Below are 24,479 nucleotides of genomic sequence, written 5' to 3'. Positions count from 1 at the left end.
GAGGTACTTGCTAGAAATAGTGGGGGAAAATGGAAAGAAACATATATCCTGTATTTTGTATGAAAGGTGGTATGTCGCTCTTGAACATGACACTTATCTGTATCTCGTGTCAGGTTTTGGTTATCCTAACTTTGTCACTTGCCTTACTGGGTTTGGGAATCCATTTGCCTCTCATTTGAGTATATCCTATTGTCACCATGACCTATGATCCCATTTTGAGTCAAATGTTTCCAAATTCCAGAGTCATGTCACCGATATGTTCAAGAGAAGTCCCACTTGCAAATTCAAACCACTTATACCTTGTTTGAATTTTTTTACAACAATCCTAAATCACTCTTGCCAACATTGCAAAATCCTATGTTTCGTGTCGATGATGTGGGAAACATTATGGCCCTCCTTCTATGAATCACTTCATGTCGACTCCAACTCATTAACCAGAAAGGTGATCTAGAAACTCCCTTTCAGTACATTCGAGCTTGCATGCTTCAATGGTAGGTTATTCACATTCAACGATAGGTTCACATCATTGGCCTTTGATTGAATGATTCTATGAGTGTTCGACTTTAGCTTCATTGTTCACACTTGTGGATTGTGTTGTAGTACAATACTCCTCACAAGCACTCAGTACTATCTCCACCTGTTACACACAAAACTAGCTCAGATTTGAATCAATCACAGGTTCAAATCTCCTCTGTTGCTTGCCTGCCTCCACTGCGCAATCCTGCATGAGAATAGATGAGAATGGCTGATCCAAACTCATATTTTTCTTGGCTGAACCACGCAATCCTCATTGGCAATACTCAATCCATTGATTGTGCAAATCTCATGCACAACTATAGTCACAACTGACAGCTGTCTTGCCCTTTCACTCACCTCTAACACCTGTCTCCACTGAATTGTCCATGCACTGAGTTAACTAATGTATTATTTAGTTGATTTATGAGTTAATAATTAGTGAATTAATTAATAATTAATTCACATCACTCATCACTAGAGTATTCTGCAGTTAGACTAAATACAACTAGTTCAACCAAGTCAAACTGAACACAACTCCATCAACTCCTCAATCAACTCCACCAAACTCAATCACTTGAGTTCTAACTGAAGTCCATCATGCAATAGCTCAACTGACCCATAAGAAAAGCGTATTTCCTTCTGACAGCTGCATGTGCCACATCCGTAGCTCGAACTAAAGTGCTCCAAGAGGATAAGATAATGTTTATAGTCCAAATATTATTAAGAGCTAATAATATTCGACTGTTCTATTTTTAGCCTGACAGTCTAAAAATAGACTCCGCCCATATGTCTAAAAATAGAAGTCCGTCTATTTTTACCAACATGACCAATCATCCACAAATAGCATCCTGCAGCTCATAGACCATGATCCATATGTCTAAAAATAGACTTTGCGCCAAAAATAGTCTACGGGCCCACTTAGTGAAGGCGACTCCTTTCCACTAAGCTCCAGCATCTTGTTGCATTTTCAACACTCCCTCTCAACAAGATATGGATTATTTTCAACCCCTATCCTGCCTCGGTGGTATTCGAATTTGCTCCTGGTGAGCGCCTTCGTCAAGATATCAACATCCTGATCCTCTGTTGGAATGTATGAAAGTAACATGATTCTCTGCTGCACACAATCTCTGATATGATGGTAACTGATGTCAATGTGCTTGGATCTATCTTGAAATACTGGATTTTCCGAGAGTTTAATGCAACTCTGGTTATCACAATAAATCATAGTAGGCTCCAAGTATGAACCGAACAACCCGACCAGGATCTTCCTCATCCATATAGCCTCGCATGTAGCCAAACTTGCTGCCATATACTCGGCCTCTGCTGAACTGAGTGCCACGGATCTCTGCTTCCTGCTGTACCAAGAAATTGTTGTCGACCCGATACTGAAAATCCCTCCAGATGTGCTCTTTCTGTCTATTAGGCTCCCTGCCCAATATGCATCCATGAAGCCACATAGCTTCACCTCATCCTCCTGTCTGTACCACAATCCATATCCCAATGTGCCTCTGAGATAACGCAATACATGATTTCCTGCCTTCTAGAAGAGCTTGGTTGGCTTAACCATAGCTTGTGAAAGCTGGTTAACAGCATAGCATATATAGGGTCGTGTATTGACCAGATACATAAGCGACCCCACCAACTGTCGATAAACAGTGGCATCCACTACCTCCGTTGAAGTAGCATCCTCCTTCCTCCAACCTCCAGGAAGAGGAGTATCAACAGGCTTGCAGCCATGCATGTTGAACTTCTCCAGTATCTCCCATGCATACTTACCCTGAGAAACAAATAGTCCATCACTGCGCTGCCAAATTTTCAATCCCAGGAAATAATGAAGGAGGCCCAAATCCTTCATCTCAAACTCCCTAGCAAGATCATCCTTGCATGAAAGTATCAATAGCTCATCACCTGTCAGAATCAAATCATCTACATAAAGTATAATAACAAGCAACTTACCCTCCACCACAATCTGGTATAGGTTAGGATCCGCCTCACTCTTGGAGAATCCAAGTCCGGTGAAATAACTATCTATCCGTGTGTACCAAGCACGTGGTGCTTGTTTCAACCCGTATAGCGCTCTCTTGAGCCTGTGCACATACGACTCGCTTATGAAGATCTCGAAACCTTCGGGCTGCTCTATGTACACCTCCTCCTCAATGACTCCGTTAAGGAACGCAGTCTTCACATCCATCTGATGAATGTGCCACCCCATCTGCGCTAAGAGAGCAAGAATCATCCGTATGGAAGAATACCTTGCGACAGGTGCAAAGGTATCCTCATAATCGATCCCCTCTATCTGTGAGAAGCCTCGGGCAACAAATCTTGCCTTGTACTTCTCCACACTCCTGTCAGCTGCCTGCTTCACTTTGTAGATCCATCTTGAACCCACCACTGATTTCCCTTCCGGTCTTGGAACAATCTCGCATGCACTGTTTCTGACAATCGAATCATACTCTTCCACCATGGCATCTACCCATGCATGATCCTCCACGGCTTCCTCGAAAGAGGATGGCTTAGTCATGACACATTTGCTCACAAGAGCCATGTATCCAGTGTACCGATCAGGTGACTGTCTCTGTCTGCGTTGAGCTGTAGGTGGTCCTACAACCTTCTCTGCATCTTGAGCCAGTCGCTCAACTTCTATAATGCGCTTTCACCCTCTGATGGTTGGCGCTGCATGAGTGGTCTCTTCCACTCCATGAACTTCGTCCTGTGGCTGATCCACGTCCTGAAGCTCATCCTTAGGAACTAATAGCTCCTCATCTGCATGCAAGTGTGGCTCCCTCTCAAGCGAACACTTCATGGCTTTATCCTCCTGAAATTTGATATCCCGTCGCACAACAGTTTTGCGACTGTCCGGCAAATATGCACGATAGTTGTGGGGCGTATCAGTGTACCCCACAAATATCCCAACCTCTGCGGTCAGCTCCAGCTTCTTCCTGGCATCCTTTGTCACATGCATGTAAACGTTAGAGCCAAAAATCCTCAAATGAGAAATATCAGGCCTCTTACCATAATAAGCCTCCTCGGGTGTACTCATGCCAAGTATCCTGTGAGGACAACGGTTCTACACATATACTACAATATTGCATGCTTCCATCCACAAGTGAAGGGGTAGGCCCTGATCATGCAACATCGCCTGTGCAGCACCCACGATCGTTCTGTTCTTCCGCTCAGCAACCCCGTTTTGTTGTGGGTTATGGGGAGCTATGAGCTCTCTTCGAATCCCTTCTGTGCTGCAGAAGTCCTTGAACTCGCCAGAGATGAATTCACCACCATTGTCGCTCCTAAGATCCTTCACCTTCTTCCCCAATTCCTTCTCGACCAGTGCTTTGAACTCACAAAACTTTGATTATGTCTCGCTCTTCTTCTGCATGAAGAAGATCCAACACTTTCGAGAGAAATCATCAACAAAGATCACATAGTACCTGTGCTTTGCTGTCGAAGCTACTGAGAAAGGTCCACACACATCTGTGTGAATTCTCTCAAGGATCATTGTGGCGCAACTATCCTTCTCGTGAAAGGTGGCCTTCACAAATTTTCCCAAAGTACACCCCTTGCACTGATCTAACTACGCAAGAGTGCCTTTAGGAAGCCCAGTAGTAATTTGCTGCAGTATCTTCAAGGCTCCATGGTGAAGGTGGCCCAATCTCCTGTGCCACAGCTCGCCATCATCCCGGCTCACCAATCCTTCTGCCTTGCATGCCATTGCTACACAGCCATCTACATGCAACTGATAAAGGTTCCTGACTCGAACCCCTATCTTCCGGGTTTATCTAGTTGTCTTGTTGCGCATGAAAGCCTTTCCCTCGCTGAAAACAACATCATATCCCTTGTCTTCTAACATCGCCACAGAGATAAGATTCTTATTCAATCCTGGAACATGCATCACTTCCTTCAATATGAAGGGTTTACCAGACTCCCTCTCAAAGGAAATGGTACTGATACTGGTTGCATTGTGTCTACCATCATTGCCCATCTCGATGTGCACTCCAAGATCTTTCTCCTCCAGATCAGAAAACAAATCTCGATCTCCTGTCATGTGAAAAGACACACCACTGTCCAAGAACCATACCGATCCCATCACACTTGATACCAAGCATGCGATCAATGAAAAATCCAGTTCAAACTGCGAGGCTAAGGCCTCTCCCGTTGTAGATCCAACAGCTTACTTATTTTTCTTCTTCTGTGGACAATTTGTGGCATAATGTCCGTGCTGGTGACAGTGAAAACACTTCACCTTGGACATGTCCTGCTTCTTTCCTTTTGCACCGGAATTAGAAGCTTTCTTGTTCTTCCCCTTCTTTGCTTTGGCAGCCAAAGCGCAATTTTCTTCATCAGGTACCTTTGATGAAGATCTGTCCCTGGTATTCCGCCTGATCTCCTCCTGCACAAGATCTGACCAAAGTCTCTCCCATCCTGGCAATTTCTCCCGACCATTGACAGAGTCCTGATAGGAATGCCAACTCTTCGGAAGACCAAGGAGAGCCAAGCTCACCAAGTCCTCATCATCGACCGTCACCCCCACAGTTCCCAGCTCATCCCAGCATTGAGTGAACTTCGTGAGATACTTGGGCATATTGTCTCCTTTCTCACACTTAATGTTTCTGAGTTTATCCTTGAGCGCCAACTTCCTCTAGTCGCTCTTGCTTTGGAATAAATCTGTCAATCCTTTCCACATCAAGTATGGAGAAGCCTTTCCATGCAGGCTGGACACAATGTGATCCTTCACGCCCTCCAACAGAATCCTTCGACACTTTGCTGTCTTCTTTTGCCAAGCCTCAAATTGAGCAGTATCAGTAGGCTTTGGGACCTCAGCCTCTATGAACTCCTTCAGCCAATTGTCATCTAACACGACCTCCATCCTGTCTTTCCATGCAATATAGTTCGAGCTGCCTTCAAGAGCATACTCCAATCGCAATCCGTTGAAAGACATTTCAACTTTGACACCAAGAAAACACTGCTGCAAATTCGAATTCCACCAGCTCAAAACTCAACCACTTCTGATCTAAAATTCGTGAGAAAAAAGTATTTCTTGTACATAGATTGACTGTATGGGCTTTTACTGGATATCTCACCTTCCAAAAGAAGGATGAATCCAGAGGCTACCTAGACCGATTACAGACTCTGCCTGAAGAAATAAAATGTAATCACTTTCTAAATAATAGATCTGATGATCAACTCTGCTTCGATACCATGTAGAAATTTTGAATAATATGACACTTATTCATAGAGATTACCCTGATTATACACTATTGCAGAATGCAAGCATAATACATAACCTCCTCTACATTGATCATCAATTTTGCGGAATTAAAAACAATGAAACATCAATCGCATGCGCACATTAACACAGTATGTAACCGGAGAAAGCATACAGCTGAAAACCCCCAAATATCTGTATATTATATTGATTGAGAACATGTAACAATACATAGTATAATACTCCTGACAAGCACTCAGTACTATCTCCACCTGTTACACACAAAACTAGCTCAGATCTGAATCAATCACAGGTTCAAATCTCCTCTGTTGCTTGCCTGCCTCCACTGCGCAATCCTACATGAGAATAGATGAGAATGGCTGATCCAAACTCGTATTTTTCTTGGTTGAACCACGCAATCCTCATTGGCAATACTCAATCCATTGATTGTGCAAATCTCATGCACAACTATAGTCACAACTGACAGTTGTCTTGCCCTTTCGCTCACCTCTAACACCAGTCTCCACTGAACTATCCATGCACTGAGTTAACTGATGTATTCTTTAGTTGATTTATGAGTTAATAATTAGTGAATTAATTAATAATCAATTCACATCACTCATCACTAGTGTATTCTGCAGTTAGACTAAATACAACTAGTTCAACCAAGTCAAACTAAACACAACTCCATCAACTCCTCAATCAACTCCACCAAACTCAATCACTTGAGTTCTAATTGAAGTCCATCATGCAATAGCTCAACTGACCCATAAGAAAAGGGTATTTCCTTATGACAGCTGCATGTGCCACATCCGTAGCTCGAACTGAAGTGCTCCAAGAGGATAAGATAATGTTTATAGTCCAAATATTATTAAGAGCTAATAATATTCAACTGTTCTATTTTTAGCATGACAGTCTAAAAATAGACTCCACCCATATGTCTAAAAATAGAAGTCCATCTATTTTTACCAACATGACCAATCATCCACAAATAGCATCCTGCAACTCATAGACCATGATCCATATGTCTAAAAATAGACATAGTCTAAAAATAGACTTTGCACCAAAAATAGCCTACGGGCCCACTTAGTGAAGGCGACTCCTTTCCACTAAGCTCCATCGTCTTGTTGCATTTTCAACACTTTGTGTCGTCAATGTCGCAAGTGTCACAAAATGATGAAATTTGTCGCAAACAATGTATTTACCATGAAACATGTTTGTGGTTATTAAAAGAATATCCCTAAAGAAAAGGAAGAAAACTTGCCTTGAAAGCATTCTGAAGTATTTTTCAAAAACCTTGTTTTGCAAGACCAACACTACTTTTATCAGGAAAATTTGTGTTGGTAACCTCTGGTATAACACATGACTAGCGTTGCCAGGACTAATTTTACCAGGAAAATCCGCATTGGTCCTTTTTAGGTAGTTTTTCCCAAAATGGAGGAGAAGCTTCCCTTACTAGAAAGCTCGAGAACGATGATGTGGTTGCAGGTGAATGAAGATTGGAACGAGACCTCCCATTCCTGGACCTACATCATAAGTCCATGGATCTGTCCCTTGAGATGTGGAACTTCCCCCTCTTTTCATGGATCCTCAACTCCTTATTCTTCCTTATAAATTAATTTCCTACCATCCACTAATGGTTGGTTGTTGGTTGGTGGGTTGCCATCCTACTACTGGATTATGCCCATTTGCAAAGGATAAAAGTTGTTTGAAGTATAAGGCTTGGACTTGGAATCTCACTTGAAGGATGCTTCCAACATCAAGGCTTCATTGGTTGTAATGCTGCCCTTTTCATCTATTAATAATACAATACATGATTTATTTCCATAAATGTGTCAATTATTGTCCATTTATTATGATTCTCCTTGATGTATTACATAATTTGTATTAGAAAATATTATGCTTTGTATAGTTTTGTTGTCTCCACTTGATCTTTCTTGCAGGCACTCATCTACATCGGCAAAGAGGAGATCATGAGCTTGGAAGCCAAAGAGTCAAGGTCGAAAACAAGGGTATTAGCATTAGAGAGGTAGGAGATTTATCCTCCTTTGTATTTTCTAGTATGAATTAGGAAATATTGCATGTAGTCATCTTCTGTAGTTGCTAGATCCTCCCATGTAACTAGGGGGATTGTTTATGTCCTTAGAAAGGATTGCTTGCACAACAAAAGGTAAGGATGTTGAAGTCTTGAAGAGGTATCTGGTCTTGTAGCAGTTTCAGGATGTATTCCCAGCAGAAATTTCAGAGTTTCCTCCTCACAGGGAAGTGGAATTTTCTATTGAGTTGGTACCAGGAGCAGCACCAACATCGAAGGCACCTTACAGGATGAGCACTCCAGAGTTAGTTGAATTGAAGTTGTAGTGGAAGGAAATGCTTTACAAGAGATACATTAAGCCAAGTGTGTCACCTTGGGGTGAACCAGTGTTGTTTGTGAAGAAGAAGGATTGTACTCTCAGGTTGTGAATTGATTACAGGCAGCTGAAAAAGGTAACCATCAAGAACAAGTTTCTATTGTCGAGGATTGATGATTTATTTGACTAGTTGAAGGGAGAAATGATGTTATTGAAGTTTGATTTGAGATCACGATATAATAAAGTACACATCAAAGAAGAGGACATCTACAAGACTGCTTTCCGAATCAGGTATGAGCATTATAAGTTTGTTGTGGTTCCTTTTGGTTTGACTAACGCTCTAGCTATTTTCATGTGTTTGATGAATAGTGGGTTGTGTCCTTATCTGGACAAGTTTTTTATGCATTGATGATATATTGATATATTCTAAGAATGAGGACGATCATGACAAACACTTAGTAGTAGTATTGAGATTGCTAAGAGAGGATCAATTGCATGCCAAGCTTAGTAAGTGCAGCTTCTTTTAGACAAAGGTATATTACTTGGGACACGTTGTCTCCAAGGAAGGCATAACAATGGATCCAAAAAGGAAAAGATTTATCATGAAATGGGAAGATCCTAGGAATGTGGATAAGTTCATATTATTGATGGGTTTAATAGGTTACTACAGGAGATTCATCAGGAACTTCTCATAGATTTCCTATTGTATTACATCCTTACAGTGAAAAGGGAAGAAATTTGAATGGACAAGAGGAATGCATAGCTAGTTTTGAGCAGTTGAAACAATTGCTTACAAATGGTCCATTTCTAAAGATTGCAAATCCAGATAAAGAGTTTGTGGTGTGTATGATGCTTGCAAGAGAGAAATTGGTGGGGTCATGATGGAGGAGGGACAAGTGGTATGCTGTGAGTCAAGCAAACTAAATGAGCACAAGCAAAACTATGTGACTCATGATCTTGAGTTAGAAGCGATCATCCAGACATTGAAGATGTGGTGGCACTATCTTCTTGGCAGGAGGTTTGTATTAATGAGTGATCATAGTGGGATGAGATACTTGTTTGAACAACCTAATTTGAATTTCATGCAACCTAGATGGTTGGCCATGCTTAGTGAGTTTGACTTCGAGATTAGGCACATTAAGGGAAATTAGAATAGGGTTGTAGGCGATCTTAGCGAAAGAGTGTAGGTGAATCACATAGAAATTATGAGCTCATATGGGACATATTTATAAGATCAATATTATAGGTAGGATAGCGGGATGACAAGTATAGGGATCTTAGGCTCAAGTTACAACAACAGGGTACAAGTGATCAGGATGTGGATTATCATCTCAAGGCAGATGGTCTGGTGAAATTTAGGGATAAGATCTATGTGTCGATCAATAGTGAGCTCAAGAAGTTTATCTTGAGGGAATTTCATTTCAAGCCATATTCAAGTCACCCAGGATATCAAAAGACTCTAATAGTTGTAAATAAGTTCTACTATTGGTTGAATATGAAGAATGAGGTAACTAAGTTCGTCACAAGGTGTTTTGATTGTCAACAAGTAAAAACAGAGTGCAAGAATCCAGGTGGTTTATTATAATTGATTCTGATTCCAGAATGGAAATAAGAGGCCATTTCCATGGACTTCATTACATTTTTGTCGAGGACATCTAGACAGCATGATTCCATCATGGTTATGGTTGACATGCTGACTAAGGTAGCTCACTTCATTTGAGTGAAGTCTACTTATTCGGCTAGTGAGGTAGCATAAGTCTTCATCAGGTAGATAGTGAGTTTGCACGATATTCTTAAGAAGATTATATTTGACAGAGATGCCATGTTCACTTCTAGGTTTTGGAAGGAGTTGTTTGCAGGTTTGGGTACAGAGTTGGCCTTCAGTACAACTTATCATTCGCAAAAAGATGGATAAACAGAGAGGTTCAACAAGATTATGGAGGACATGTTGAGGATGTATGTTATGCACCAGTAGAGGAGGTGGGAGGAGTATCTTCCACTTGTATAGTTTGCCTACAATAATGGGTATTAAGAGTTACTAAGGATAAGTCTATTTAAGGCACTTTATGGGCAGAGTTGTAATACTCCCATCAACTGAAGTGATTCAGTGAATAGGGTACTGATAGCACCAGACATGTTGGTAGAGCTGGAATAGGAAATGCAAGTTATCAAGAAGAATATAAAGGCACACGATATAGAGAGAAGAGTTATGTAGATCAAAACAAGGCATTTAAGGAGTTTTAAGTTGGGGAGCATGTGTACTTGCACATCAAGCCAAAGAAGAGATCCTTCAAGATTGGATCATGTGTCAAGTTGACACCTCGATATTGTGATCCTTTTGAGATACTTGAGAGGATTGGACCAGTGGCCTAAAACTTGCACTGCCTCTGACAGTGAAATTCCATGATGTTTTCCATGTTTCATTGCTTAAAAGATATGTGAAGGATGTTAATCATGTGATTGATTGGCCTGTATTGTAGGTGGAGCCAGAAGGAGAATTCTAGTCGGAACCTTGGTGCATATTGCAGAAAAAACAACTCATGCTTCGGAACCAAGCAATCGAGCAATTTAAAATGCAGTGGAACCGCTTTAATTGAGGTGACAATGGTGGCACTCTTGTGCGTTGCACCTTATCTAGGTCACTTAGTGAGGCTTTACACTAGGTGCTAGATTTTGTTGTAATAATACCAATAGTGATTTGTTATTGTTTTAGGGCCCTGGTAGTCTACTATGGATCATTGAAGCACTCATATTATACATACTCATTGGTGCTCTTTTGTAGCATATGCCCATTAGTGAATTATTAGGAGACATCCACACATGTATGCATCACTTTGTACATAGCCATATTATAATGTGTGGCTGACATATGAGTGCACCATATACTCTCTAATGCAAACATGGTTTGGCTTTCTCGTGGTTGTGATGCTACACTTATAGTAATTGATGACAAGGAAATGCCTTTCAATAGAATTACCATGTAAATGATGCACCACATCATCACATGTGCACCAACACTAGGACAAATAAATCAATGTTTTTTGTTGGGAGTATGACATATGAAAATATCAATAGTGCATCATGATAGTGTGCTAGTTAACTATGGGCATGCCAAAACACCAATGCACATAATAAAATAGACATACATTATATATGTAGACCTACGACATCACACATATCTGAATGTAACATTTTGTGTGTAGAATTATTTAGAAAAATGCCTTCAGGATCTATCACTTGAATGTATTAGTTGCTAGCGTGTTTCGAACCAACTAATGTGGTTCATCATCAAGACAAAAATATGGAGAAAATCTCACATCACACATGTTTTGAAAAATATAAAATGTTTTTTTTTTATAAATAAATGGAAAACCAACAAAGTAAAAATGTTAAAAAATAATAATTAAAGGGTTGCCTAGTTTGGTGCTTGCTCCTTAAGCTCCATAACACCAAATATAGATTAAAATGAAAATTAGGAATTTTTTAGGAATAAATTTAAAAACCATTTTTCAATGGATAATGAGTAATAGTGATGGATGGATGATAAATTACTAATATGACAACGTGGAGGACTTCATGTGTGAAGGTGAACCAAAATGGAGTGTTGAGAGTGAATTTTATGGTAAAAGTAAGAATTAATTCTTATTATTTATACTTTTATATGTGGTATGTTGTGCCTTCCCTTCTGATGCATTGATGCACCTCCACTCTCGGAGCACCAATGAATTGTATTTTAGATGCATTAATTAGAGATAACTTCTTAAGTTACCTTAATTTCAATGCATCTAATGCTTTTTGATGCATTGCCAACATTGCATCTATGAAGTAATGACACTATTAAAGGACAATGCATTGTTAAAAAAATAACACAATATATTATAAAATTGTAGGTGATGTACATGACACATTAATGTATGCCCAACATTAGATGCAAATTTTGGCCAAAGGAAGAAATGCTTAATAAGAGATGCAAAACACTAAATGTGGTGCACCTTTTGAAATGTTGCACATCGTCCTTGTAATGTGAGCGGATTTTTAAAAACAAGCTTCCCCTAGTTATGTGCCTTTTTCTTAAAGGCCATAAAGCATTTATGAAACCTATGCAAACCTCAAAGGGAAACACATTTTTTATGTTTAATTGCATAGTGTGGCATACAATAATAAGTGCATGATATGATACATCAATGGATGTCTAATATTAAATGCAAACCATGACCTTTGAGACTGAATCATTTTAATCTATGTGGAGCACTATTTATGGTGCATCTTAAAAACCTCCACACATTGTATACCATTTTTTTTTAAAGAAACGTCCCTTTGTGGTAAACTATGGGTCATTGAGTACAATATCATTTCAAAGGTGTCTTTTATATCATTGCTAATCAAATGTGCCTATGCCATAAAGCACTTCTCATACAATTATTTGTATTGAATGTATTGATTTGCTATTGATGTGTTTATTGGTACATCAAGGCATAGTTTAATGAAACAACTTTTCGATTTTTTTGCTAGAATTCAATATCATAGTTATTGATTAGATTGTAATGTTTTATCATTTATATTGCATTTTTAAATGTAAAAATACATTCAACTCTTGGAAAACTTGTTGCAAAATCAAATTGTGCAAACTCAATAATTCAAAACTAGTTTTTTCTAAATTTCCTATTAAATTTTAAATAAAATCAATTAAAAATATATACCTAAAAACCAAAAAATATTTTTATTAAACTATTATTTTCTTTCTTTCATTCCACAAAACGTTGCACGGCCAAATCCACAAACATTCTTATTAAAAAAAAAAAAAATTAATCACCTTAAAAAAAGCTTACACTACACGCTTATTTCATTTTAATCTCTCTTATGTACATATACTTAAAGGCATCTGTCTTTACCAAAAGGAAAAAGAGAAGTGTCTTTATACTTTCATATCTATATGATAATATATCAATCAAGGTTTATTTTTCAGCCATGAAATTCCTTATGATAATTACTTAGGAATGTGAAATCTCATCTAATGTGTGCCTTCCACCAAAAACTTTATTCCCAACGAACTTGAGAACAAGGATGAGCTCTTTCTTTTTTTTAATACCACCGAAAGATGACCCTCACTTTTCAACGCTTTTCACTGGAATCATAAGTAAAGAGACTTTTTAGGACCATAGTAAACATGGCGAGAGCATGGAAGAATAGGACCCAAAAAGAATGTGCGCGCAATAAAAGAATGGTATAAAATACCAAATCTTCATTTAAGATAAGATACTTTATCCTCTTATATGTTTAATCCATTCATTGTGCGGATCTTGAAAGGTTGAAAGCTAAGTTTCACATTTTCTTTATTTGAATTAACTTTTAATTGGGAATTGAATTATTATAGCTTTTAATTATTTTTATTTTTTTTCTTTCTTTTTGTATATCTATTTCAAGGAGTTATATTTATTGGTTTATTAATAAAGTTAATGATCTAGGTGGATGTTGGTGGCCACCCACCTATCCTATTTGGACCCCCACAACTATTTCTTTCAATCTTTTCAGTTTCCTTAATTATAGCACAATTTACTATTTTTAGCAGTTTTTCGGGTCCTAAACTTCCAGAGCCGTTTTGAGGCCCTAAACGACGTTTTTTGGGAAATCTACCGCCAGCTAATTTTCTGTCAAAAAATTGTCTTTTTTGTCGTAGTCCTCGGAGAGATATTTCCAATGGGCTATCATGCGTGTCAAACAGAGATAATATGACCAATTCGCGGCCCCAGGAAGTTGATGTACCAACTTACCCAGAAACGGGGCCCACAATTTGACGTTTCATCTTCTAGGGTTAGGTTTTGGAATGTGAAGGGTTTTCCATTGTTTCTCAACAATAAATAGGCCTTCGAGCCTCATTGTAGAACAATTCAGAGGCATGTAGCCACCACATCTCTTCTCAGAGATAAGCTACCATCGCCTTAGCAGGTTTATTTCCATTTCTGTTTGTAAGCATATTTCAGTGTTTTACAGTAATGAAATGAAGTATTATTTCCGCTACATATCTGCCTTTATGATTATCTCTATATTTTATTGCGTTCCTATTTAAATCCGGATCAGTTAACTCCAAGGGTGTCAAGGGGAATTAATCTCATAATTTTTCATTAACAAAATGCTTGTAGTAATGATGACTCAACCAATTGAACTAACACTCGACAGTGACTCATTATAACTTAGTTTAAATAGTAAGTGTATATGATAGATATATGTTTTATATGTATTTTAAGATGTTGAATTACATTTTAAATTTTGCGTTAAAAACTTATTAGTACATGATTGATTTTATTATTATTATTATTTTTTTTTTCCTGTAAGCTTCACAAGGCTACATCTTCATCATGTCCAATATATCAACCCCAATTGGCGCAAGGAATTGAACCGATAACTTCACATGAACGAGTGCCTTAACAGAGCACCCAATCATCATCTATCGAAGACCCCATAAACATAATTGAAAATTGATTTAAAATTTACAAAAATAACAAATTAGTTTTAAATCTATAAATCATTTAAATATTTTTTATTAGTTATTAATTTTTTTAAATCTAAAAAAATCATATTCCATTCCATTTAGATGATATATAATTATATTATGATTTAAAAATTTCAATATCTAAATAATAATTAATTTTAAATTATAGTTAATTAAATATTAAATATAATAATTTTTTAATTTAAATTAAGGATTTTTTTTAATAATATAAATGATAATTATTGCGCTGAGAGGTCCTCTCCAACCTACTATGGAAGATATGTTGTAAGGTTATGTTATGTGAACATTTTGACTCGGTCGAATTACATGGTAATAAAAGTAAACGTAAAATACAATTAAAATTAAACAATTAAAGAAAATATGAAAATAAAATTATTAATAAAACGTTTTGACTAGGTGAAATTACATAAAATTCAAAAAAAATATTAATAATAAAATTAATCATTATAATGATCAATTGTTAATAATTAAACTAGCCTAGATCCATCTTAACTCCATCTTAACTCTGGATCTACCGAGCACCGAGAGGGATCAAATATCTTGAGGTGCAAACTTCTTTTAGAGTGAAAAGAGATTTGATCCCTCTCGATGCTCGGTAGATTTAGAGTTAAGATGGATCTAGACTGGTTATATTATTATTAATTTAAACTTTGTTTTTAAGGGTGGTTCACGGACATTGAGTGATCACTACATCCACAGGAAAACACATGTAGATCAACATGAAGGGATCTACCCGTCAGCCAAACTAGCAAGGTCTAACCCCAAGGACCTCGAGGAGATTTGACCCCTTGACCTCCTGATAAGTGAGGTACTTAATAACAAGAACTCGACCAAGTGAGCTATCCCTCGAGGCTTATTAATTTAAACTTATTTAAACCTAAAGTTAATATATATTTCAAAATTATATATTTCAAGTTACGACAATAAACTAGAACTTCTAAAAAAAATTAATATAAATGCACATATTTTACTGAATTAGTATTTATATTTAATAGGTTTTTAAAATGCAATGTAGTGTTATATGAGTATTTTAAAAGATATTTTATTTTATTTTTTATAATATTAAAATTATTTAAGTAAATATAGATTAATGTATTTAGTATGTCTATTATATATTATATAGTTAACATATTGTTATATTAATGATTAAGTGGTGATGTATCTATATTTATAGTATACACCTTGTTTTTCTTAATGTGATGAGATTTGTAACATGCATATAAGATATGTCTACTTAGATTTAGGTTACTATTTATATTCAATGTACTTAATGTGCCATCTCAGTTTTGTGTATTATTTCATGCATATACATAGAATTGATGAATCAACCTTTTTTATATTCGCTGTAATTTAATAATATAGGAAGTCAGAGTTCCCATTGATTTGAAATTCCAACTAGATTTCAATAATTTAGGTTGATTCATGATCACATGAATCCTTAAGGGCATCATTCAACCATGCAAAAAACTTAGATCATAGTGGAACTCTATGATCTAATTCTAATTAGATATGTGGCTAGAAAGAAGATCCCTACAATATTCACTTACTCTAATGAATCACTTCCATCACAATTTGGAATATAAAATCCACAACATTCTCTCATGTGCAACCTTGAGTTTCACAAATGTTAATGTGCCAATTATACTTTTTTAGATGGGTTTGAGCTATTGTCCAACTCAATGTGCCACATACATAGTCTAGATTTAATGTACCATTTCACAAGTTCATTAAGAATTAAATATTAAGTCACCTCTACTCATTATATAGAATCCACCTCACTCTTTATAATGCAATGACACATGAAATTTAAAGGTACATATCAGATGTGTTAAGATGAGTCTCGGTTGATGCTCATGCACACACATGAAGAGTTTATGAATCACCCCATCTTTACTCTTATTATAGAATGCACTTTGCTTCCTGTGATTGAGTGAAGCATGTATTCTCAATCTTCACAATATCAAAAAACATATTAGACTTCTTTGAGTGGATTTGGGCTAGTGTCATGTAACATTATACCAGATTAAGAGTTGATTAATCATCCTATCCACAAAATATACTATCACACATGTAATTGTTGATAAATCACTTATCCCATCCAAAATGTAAAATGCTTTTCATTTCTCTTAATAAAATGAAATATGATGAGTTTCATTAAATGAAATTTGATTCTAAAATGTTTCTAGATTTAACACAAAAACACCTACCAATAAAAATCCCCAAAAAAATAAATATAATATATTGCAACAAAAACCAAACTAATTTTAATAAAACATCCCATCACTTTATTTCTTTTACTTATTTATTTACATAATTGATATTTTATATAAGTTTCATTAAATTTTCCTAACTTAAATGTTTAATTATACATTTTTCCTTATTTAATTAATACATATTTGATATGATATTTTTTATTTATTTAATAAATATCTTATATAAATCTAATTGATTTTTATTAACTTTGCTTATCATGGTTTTCTTCCTTTATTAAAAAATAAATAAATAATTTATTAAAATAATATTTCATAATATCTTAAAATTAAATATTTTGAAAAAATCAAATAATTTAAATGCTTAAATATTCTATTTTTCAAGAAAGAAAAATGGTATTCTATTATCATATAAGCATTACAAGGCAATTTATAGACTCGTTTGTGATTCAATGAAAGATACCTAAAAAAATTAAAAATAAGGACACTGGTCCACTCCCTCCAAACACAAGATTTATGTGCTTTGTCTTTAATTTGAACTTGTCTCTTTCTCCACACCGTGACAAACTTTTTCTTAACATGGATCTTTGAAATTTCTCTATCCCACAATCACCATGACTTTAATACCATATTAAATATATGCAAGACACAAGCACAAGAGACTAAATGATATATCAATGTGCTACTAAATCACTAGTGGTGTTGTCTATATACATAGCAAGTTCCATTATTCTTTTTAGAACCAATTAACTAATTATGTGGATACATTAACATAAACATCATTTATTATATATAATTTATTTCACTTTATGACATTATTACTTTTGTACATAACATTTGTTACTCCTAAAATAAACATTATAATGGCTAACTCATCTTTAACGCTTAATATTATAAAGTAAATAGACGAGACTGTAATACTCTTTGTGCTTTGTAAATAATAGTGATTGTGAATGATTATGACATACATTACATTGATGATAGGTCCCTCAAGGTTCTTAATTTCTAGACTCTTAATTTGAGATTTATAATTAAATTTTAATGGTTTGTTCATGTTTATAATTCTATTAAATTTCACTTTAGTCTTTAAAGCTTAGTTGCTACTTAAATTTTGAAATGATTCATCATGCATCATAGAATGATTACGTAGACAATAGTATATTGTAGGCTGTAGCAGACTAATAGTACTTCTTAAGTTCTTGACAATGGGCAATGATGATGAGATTTGTTTTTGTGATCCACAATGATGATTAGAAAATATTAGACTTCAGTATTTTATTTTTTAATTTGAATTTCAAAATTAATAATAGTTCTAATTTTTATATTTTAATTTATCATTCATGTTTATGTTGAATTACTAAATTTTAGTTTTTTAATAAATATAAAAATTAGTTGTTGCACTTGTCGTCCCCAAGCCACCCTCCTTCAAAAATTTTGGATGCGTCTCTAGTCGTCAAGGAAACCCATCCCCCGTCCCCACAACCAATACAACATAGATAAAATTTTAAATGACACACACACACAGACATCTAAATTATTTTTTAAAATTATATATAAACTTTGTTATATTTTATTAATTTATAATTTGATTGTAATATAAAATAATCTATAATAATTATTTTCTATTTTACTAACAAACACACACACATATATAACCAGAAAGAGTAGTATATTTATATATAAATCACGCTCGTTCGCGTTTAAAATCGGGATTTTACATCAAAATTTTGAACTTGCTAAGGACTTCTGAAAATTCATTTGTTCCCCATCCCTTCCCTGAGAATTTTCTCCATAATTCCAACAAAAATATCCCATAATTGGTAGCTTGTGGCTATACATTCTACAATATTGATATAGTAAATATTTACACGTATAGTTTGCCATAAAAAAACATTTTTAAACTGAGAGAGAAAACAATTTACTCCTCCAATGGCACTGTACTGTTAAGATCGAGTCCATTATATTCTTCTTCAATCCTCGAGGTTGTTCTCTTCCATTTTGAGCTTCAGATGCTCAATTTGTTGTGTTAGCGCATCCACCTCGTCCTCCAGTTGCCAGATGCACTCCTTCTTTTCGAGCTGTTGCTCCTACATAACCAATGTCTCCTTTTGCTGGTGATGGACACATCTATGCAAAATAACGATACCCTCCCTGAATTCCAAATGCTCTTGCACACATTCCTTACAGTTATGCATATTGTTGTCACCTTCCCAAGCTCCGCCCTCCCTTGACCCCCCTGTCCTAGGCCGACGACCATAATTTCCCATCTTTTCACTTCGTCCTTCATCCTTACCCATGCCTTCCTCCCACGCGCGGTCTAAGCAATTCAGAGCAAAGGGATTAAATGTTTTTCACGCTCTCCCATTATCTTACCTTCTCCTGTGCTGGATCACCGGTTGTTGCAACATTTTCTATGCCGTAGGGGTTGGGTTCTCACGATGTGAGACCTCTCGAAACCATGTGAAGTACATACGTGAAGGGAGCAACCATGTTGTTGTTGGGAAAAATGCCCGGGGGGGGGGGGGGTGAATCTGTATTTTAACTTTCACAATAATGATTTTCCTTTTCAAACTGTATACGTTATTTTTCTGAAACCAACTAGCATATGTTCGTGCCTATAAAGAATGAAACCAACGTATATATAATAAACTTTGATAAACAACTAATTCATTGTCTTAAACCAGAGTGTGATGCATTTACTAAACAATAAACACATGTAGTAAGAACAGAATAAATCAACACACATGAACACCAAGATTTTTTCAGGTGAAAACCCAATGTGGGAAAAAACGACCGTTGTTGTCGTCTCAGTATTCAATCTTCTTATAATAAAAAGTGTTTACAAGTTTTGTACTGGTGCAGACTTTTCCAGTACACAGGCATATACTTGCTGAAGGATACAACCTTCACTCGTTTTCCAGCTTCTACTAGAAGGAAGCTCCAAACCATCAGCTCTTGTACTGACTGATATGTTTACTAGTATGTAGGCGTCGACCTACAGAAGGCTACTACCTTCACTCTTCCTCCAGGGACCACGTTTCATAAATTTTCAGACTAGATACTCTTGGTACACAACACTACAATATGAAGGCCACGTTTCATCAATTTTTCATACTAGACCCATCAGTAACAATGAAGCTCAAAATCAATCACCACTGCAATACAACCATCAAATACAACTGCATCAACAATCAGTAAATCTGAACAATCAGATTACTGTCACCAGAACACAAAACTGAACCCAGAACATTGCATCAACAACCAAAACCAATTGCAACCTCAAAAATCATATGTCAGAATGTATACACTACTTTAGTGAAGCCAACCTGCATGTATACGCTACTTCCTTTAACCCAACCTGCGTATACCTCTAAAGATACTGAATCATAAAACCTCTGAACCACAAACTGTACCAATCAGTGACATTATGAAGATCTACTGTCAATTTACAGAGTTCTAAACAAATAGCAGCAAAAATCACCCTTCTCACTTAATCAATCAATCAACCAGACTCAATCTCCTTATACAATCATATTTACTTTCAGATCTTATGAAGACATCATTGACAAACAATAGTAAAACAACAACACTGATCAGATAGATCAGTCATCTCTGAACAACAAGTTTTTCTTCTGCATACGCTACTTGGAAGTGCCGAATCAACGTGTATACGCGCCTTCACCAAGGCGAACCAACGTATAGATCTGCAAATAATAACTTATAACTTCGCAGTTATTTCAGACTTCAGACATACCAGATCATAACATTTAAAGGACAAAACATGCGTTAGCATTTAGATCTAGTCCATCCATTATCAGATCATACAATGATAAGTCATTTCAGGTCTCATGATCCTGATCCAACATTGTATCCAATGATGCACAAGATATTTCAGATCATATCATAACCACAACCTTTACAACATAAAATATACTTCAGATAGATGTATTCATGGAAAAACCTTTCACTTGCACACTTAGCCCTTTGATCTTCTCCTCCTTATATAGTTTTAGCCTTTCTCAATACCTCGGACCAAAACAACACTTAGAACCTGTGGTATTCTTAGACGAGATCAAGTAACCATTATTTCGCTCAATATTGTGGGCTATTACCATGGTATGGACCCTTGGTATTCATTAATCTTAATTTTCCATCCCATATGCACTTTTCCTCTTGTGAAAGTGTGTGCATACGTATACGCGCCTTTTGTTCTGTGAACCCGCTTGTATATGCTATTTGGACTAGGTGAACCAACGTATATAACTTAAAACATTCTTTTTCTTCAATTACTTGATTATGATATGTAGTCCTTTGTCCCATCATCCCGTTCTTCTGTACCATTACCTTATTACCTCTGAATTGACCTATTACAATGTGAGTTGCCCTTTATCAAATCTGAACTGACCTGTGAGTGGGTTGCCATCAAGGACAACACCTATACCATAATGCCAACAATTGTTACAGCGAGGCAAGCATATCAATGCCACGAGGTGCGAGGATGGGCTGGGCCGAGTAAAGGTTGATGAGACAGGGACCGGGGAGCGGGAGATGAAATGGAATGGAGAAGGGTGGCATATCAGAATGGAATGGAGGAATATCAGAATGGAAAGGAGGCTTATCAGAATGGGATGGAGAAGGGTGTCAAGGGCTAGGGAGGAGAAGTGAAATGGGAGATGAGGGGAGGGGGAGGAAGGGTCGGGGGGTATAATAATGAGAATGAAGGGAGAGAGGGGGGCACAAGGGATATATATTTACGAACCCCAAGTTTTCCATATTGTTTTGATTTCCTAATCTCTTGGTCGAGCCAAGAGTGCCTACCCTAGTCCAATGATTGAAAACCTTGACCATGATTAGGGAATGTATAGTGTTTCCTCTATCTCATTCACTATACTTCTTTCTGCATTCAACTGGCAGGCCAAATTTGCTTGCTTATCTGCTTCCTAGTTATTCCCTCTTAGGATGTGAAAGAATGACACCAGATCAAAGAGAGGAATCATACCTTGGGATCTCTGAATGATTTGATTTAGATTCATGTTGTTTGCTGATGAATTGTATTTCATATGTTTTATAATCAACATTGAGTCTCCTAAGACTTGGATCTTTTTGATGCCCTTTTTTTGAGCCAAGGAAAGTCCTAGAAACAAACCATAAGCCTCAACTTGATTGTTTGTCTTCCTACCCAGGTCCCAAGCATATATGTTTTCGGTGCCTTCTTCAAGATTAATAAGAATCCCTCCCCTTCTTGCCACTCCAATCTTTATATTTTAAATGAAAAAGATACATGCTTCAGTTCCTAAAAAGTTATTTAAATTCAATAATAAAACTCAACAACATTACAACAAAACTCATCATATAACTTCTTAGAATTAAACTTGGTAAAAAAAATAAAATTCTTACTAACTACCCAAAATAAAATCAATTAAAGTGAATGCTAATTATTATCCTAATAAATTAATTCATAATTTTTAAAATTTAATTAAAATCAATTTACATGAAAGTTAATTATTATCCTAATGAATTAATTCTTTATTATTATTATTATTTTTTTAATTTAATTAAAAATAAATAAATCAATCGACAAACTTTTATATTAAATTCTATGTAAAATTTGAATTCAAATATTCAATAAATTAATATCATATCTCAACTACCGAAGCGCAAACCTGCCAGGCCCACCACAACGCAACTAAACCATCATGGAAGAGGCACAAAATGGTAGAGGCCAGATCTGATTGGAAAAAAGTCTTGTTCCTCGTGTAAAGTATCACCTTAAATCATAAAGTTAAAAAATAATAAATCTATGGTTAGCGTGTCATTTTTAAAACTATTTCCAGATCCCATGGAAGTTTGTAAAGTTTCACCTTCAATCATAGAACGTAATAAAACTATGCTTAGTCTGGGTCACAGTGAACCATGCCCAAGTCCCAATGGAAGCTTGTGGGTCAGTTTCATTCAGATGGGGATATCATACCTGATATTCACAGCAATGTGGGTCTCTCCAAACATCTTACGCTATAGCATATACCCTGTCTTCCTCACAGACAGCATGAAATGCAGTTTGCACATTGACATTGTGGCATACAGAGCATATGAAGATGTTTTATTACAATGCAAGAACACTGGTATCATTCACATGGATAATCTGGGCATCCAGCTTTGGTGTGTTGGGTGACATTGGTGTGAACTGGGGAATTCTGTCATCACAAAGACTGGCTCCCTCTATTGTTGTGAAGCTGCTACAGGCCAATCACATTATGAAAGTGAAGCTCTTTGATGCAGATCCCAAGGTCTTGGAGGCTCTGATCGGCTCTGATATTCAAGTCATGGTGGGCATTACTAATGACTTGCTGGAAACTCTCAGTTCGTCTTCTGAAGCTGCTGACATGTGGGTTCGTGACAATGTCGTACGCTATGCTTTCAATGGAGGAGTCAATATCAGGTACATCCTTATATTTTGGCTTTCCATGTGTCTGTACCAGTTCTATTTTAGTAGTAGTTTTGGAAATCTGATAGTCCACTACACTATAACTAAGAACAGCTCTCTCCAGCAGGTACTTACATCTGAGAAGCTCAACGAGTTACTGAAGCTAATAAAATAGTTCATAGAATCTCAAGACCTCAATACAAAGGTCAAAGTTTAAACTAGGTTATTTTCATCCTATATAAGTTCTTGATTTGAGTGGAAATTTGGGAAACAGAAGTTATTTGCTGATCTGGCTTCTCTGTCATTATATTCCTTAGTTCTTTGAGGTAAACTGTATATATATCCAGCATTCAGATCATGTTGGTCTATTGGCATACAGTACAATGTTTTAACTTTTCACTGTGTTCCAAAACTCTTTGATTTATCCTGGGTTTTCCGAGTTTATGATTTCCCAGTTTTTGCCAATTTTCTCCTGAGCTTTCCGAGTTGATGACCCCTACCGATTTTTGCACCAAACTAATAACTTCCTCTATGATGTAGTTAGAATCCATAGTTTAAGGAGATTATATATCTGCGTCACCCATTCAGACCATGTTGGGCTGTTGGGTGGTGTTACAATTTCAATGATGCTGCTCTATGGCCTAATATCTTCCTTATTTGATGACGTTAATTTGTTACAAGTAGTTGTTGCAGTATATGGCCTTTAACATTTATAGACACAATTTTATTCGGTGCATCTACTGCTGCTGGATCATTTTGCCAACCAACAATTAGAAGGTCATCCTTCGCTTATCCCTGTGTTTAGGGGGAGATGTCATGCTAATCTTGAGCTTGCCAAGGCCATGCAGCCCTAGGTTCTCTGGTTGTCAGGAACACCCATATTTGTTACATGAGCCCAGTCGAAACTTGAATAACGTGATGGGATATGAAATTGGTATCATTGGTTTTTCGTCGGTACCATCCGAGCCGCAGTTTGCCAATTTTTTTTGCCGATGTTTCCGAGAAGATATTTTCTGTACCCTCTGCCGATTTTTTGCCGATGCCAATTTTTTCAACACTGTGCTCGATATAGAAGGCATCCTAATTGGTTGATCAAAATATAGGGTGAATGTCATAATCAGACAGATGCTATGGTCAGCCATTTTGAAGTGTTTGTTTTATAGACTTCACTGGTTGAGCACATTGGGTACAATGACTGACAACATATAACGTGTTGATCCAACATTCTGGATCATGTGACTATGAAGGGTTACGACCCAACAGT

General features: G+C 36.5%; 1 protein-coding gene across 1 annotated transcript in view; it reads left to right on the top strand.

Annotated features, from left to right (window-relative positions):
* The first annotated feature begins 22,682 nt into the window (after nt 1-22,682).
* LOC149172588 (glucan endo-1,3-beta-glucosidase 8-like) overlaps nt 22,683-24,479 on the top strand; it is a 37,754-nt gene continuing 35,957 nt past the window's right edge. The window contains exon 1 of the mRNA XM_089427746.1: nt 22,683-23,230. Within this exon, the coding sequence (XP_089283872.1) occupies nt 22,881-23,230 (350 nt within the window). The 5' untranslated portion in view covers nt 22,683-22,880. The remainder of the gene's footprint in view (nt 23,231-24,479) is intronic.

Source organism: Pinus tabuliformis, chromosome 4_2 (assembly GCF_031772625.1).
Source record: "Pinus tabuliformis cultivar Carrire ecotype Pingquan chromosome 4_2, CPIR1, whole genome shotgun sequence".
NCBI classification, from domain to species: Eukaryota; Viridiplantae; Streptophyta; class Pinopsida; order Pinales; family Pinaceae; genus Pinus; species Pinus tabuliformis.
Note: the sequence above shows the minus strand (reverse complement) of the source record. Positions and strands in the feature narration are given on the sequence as shown.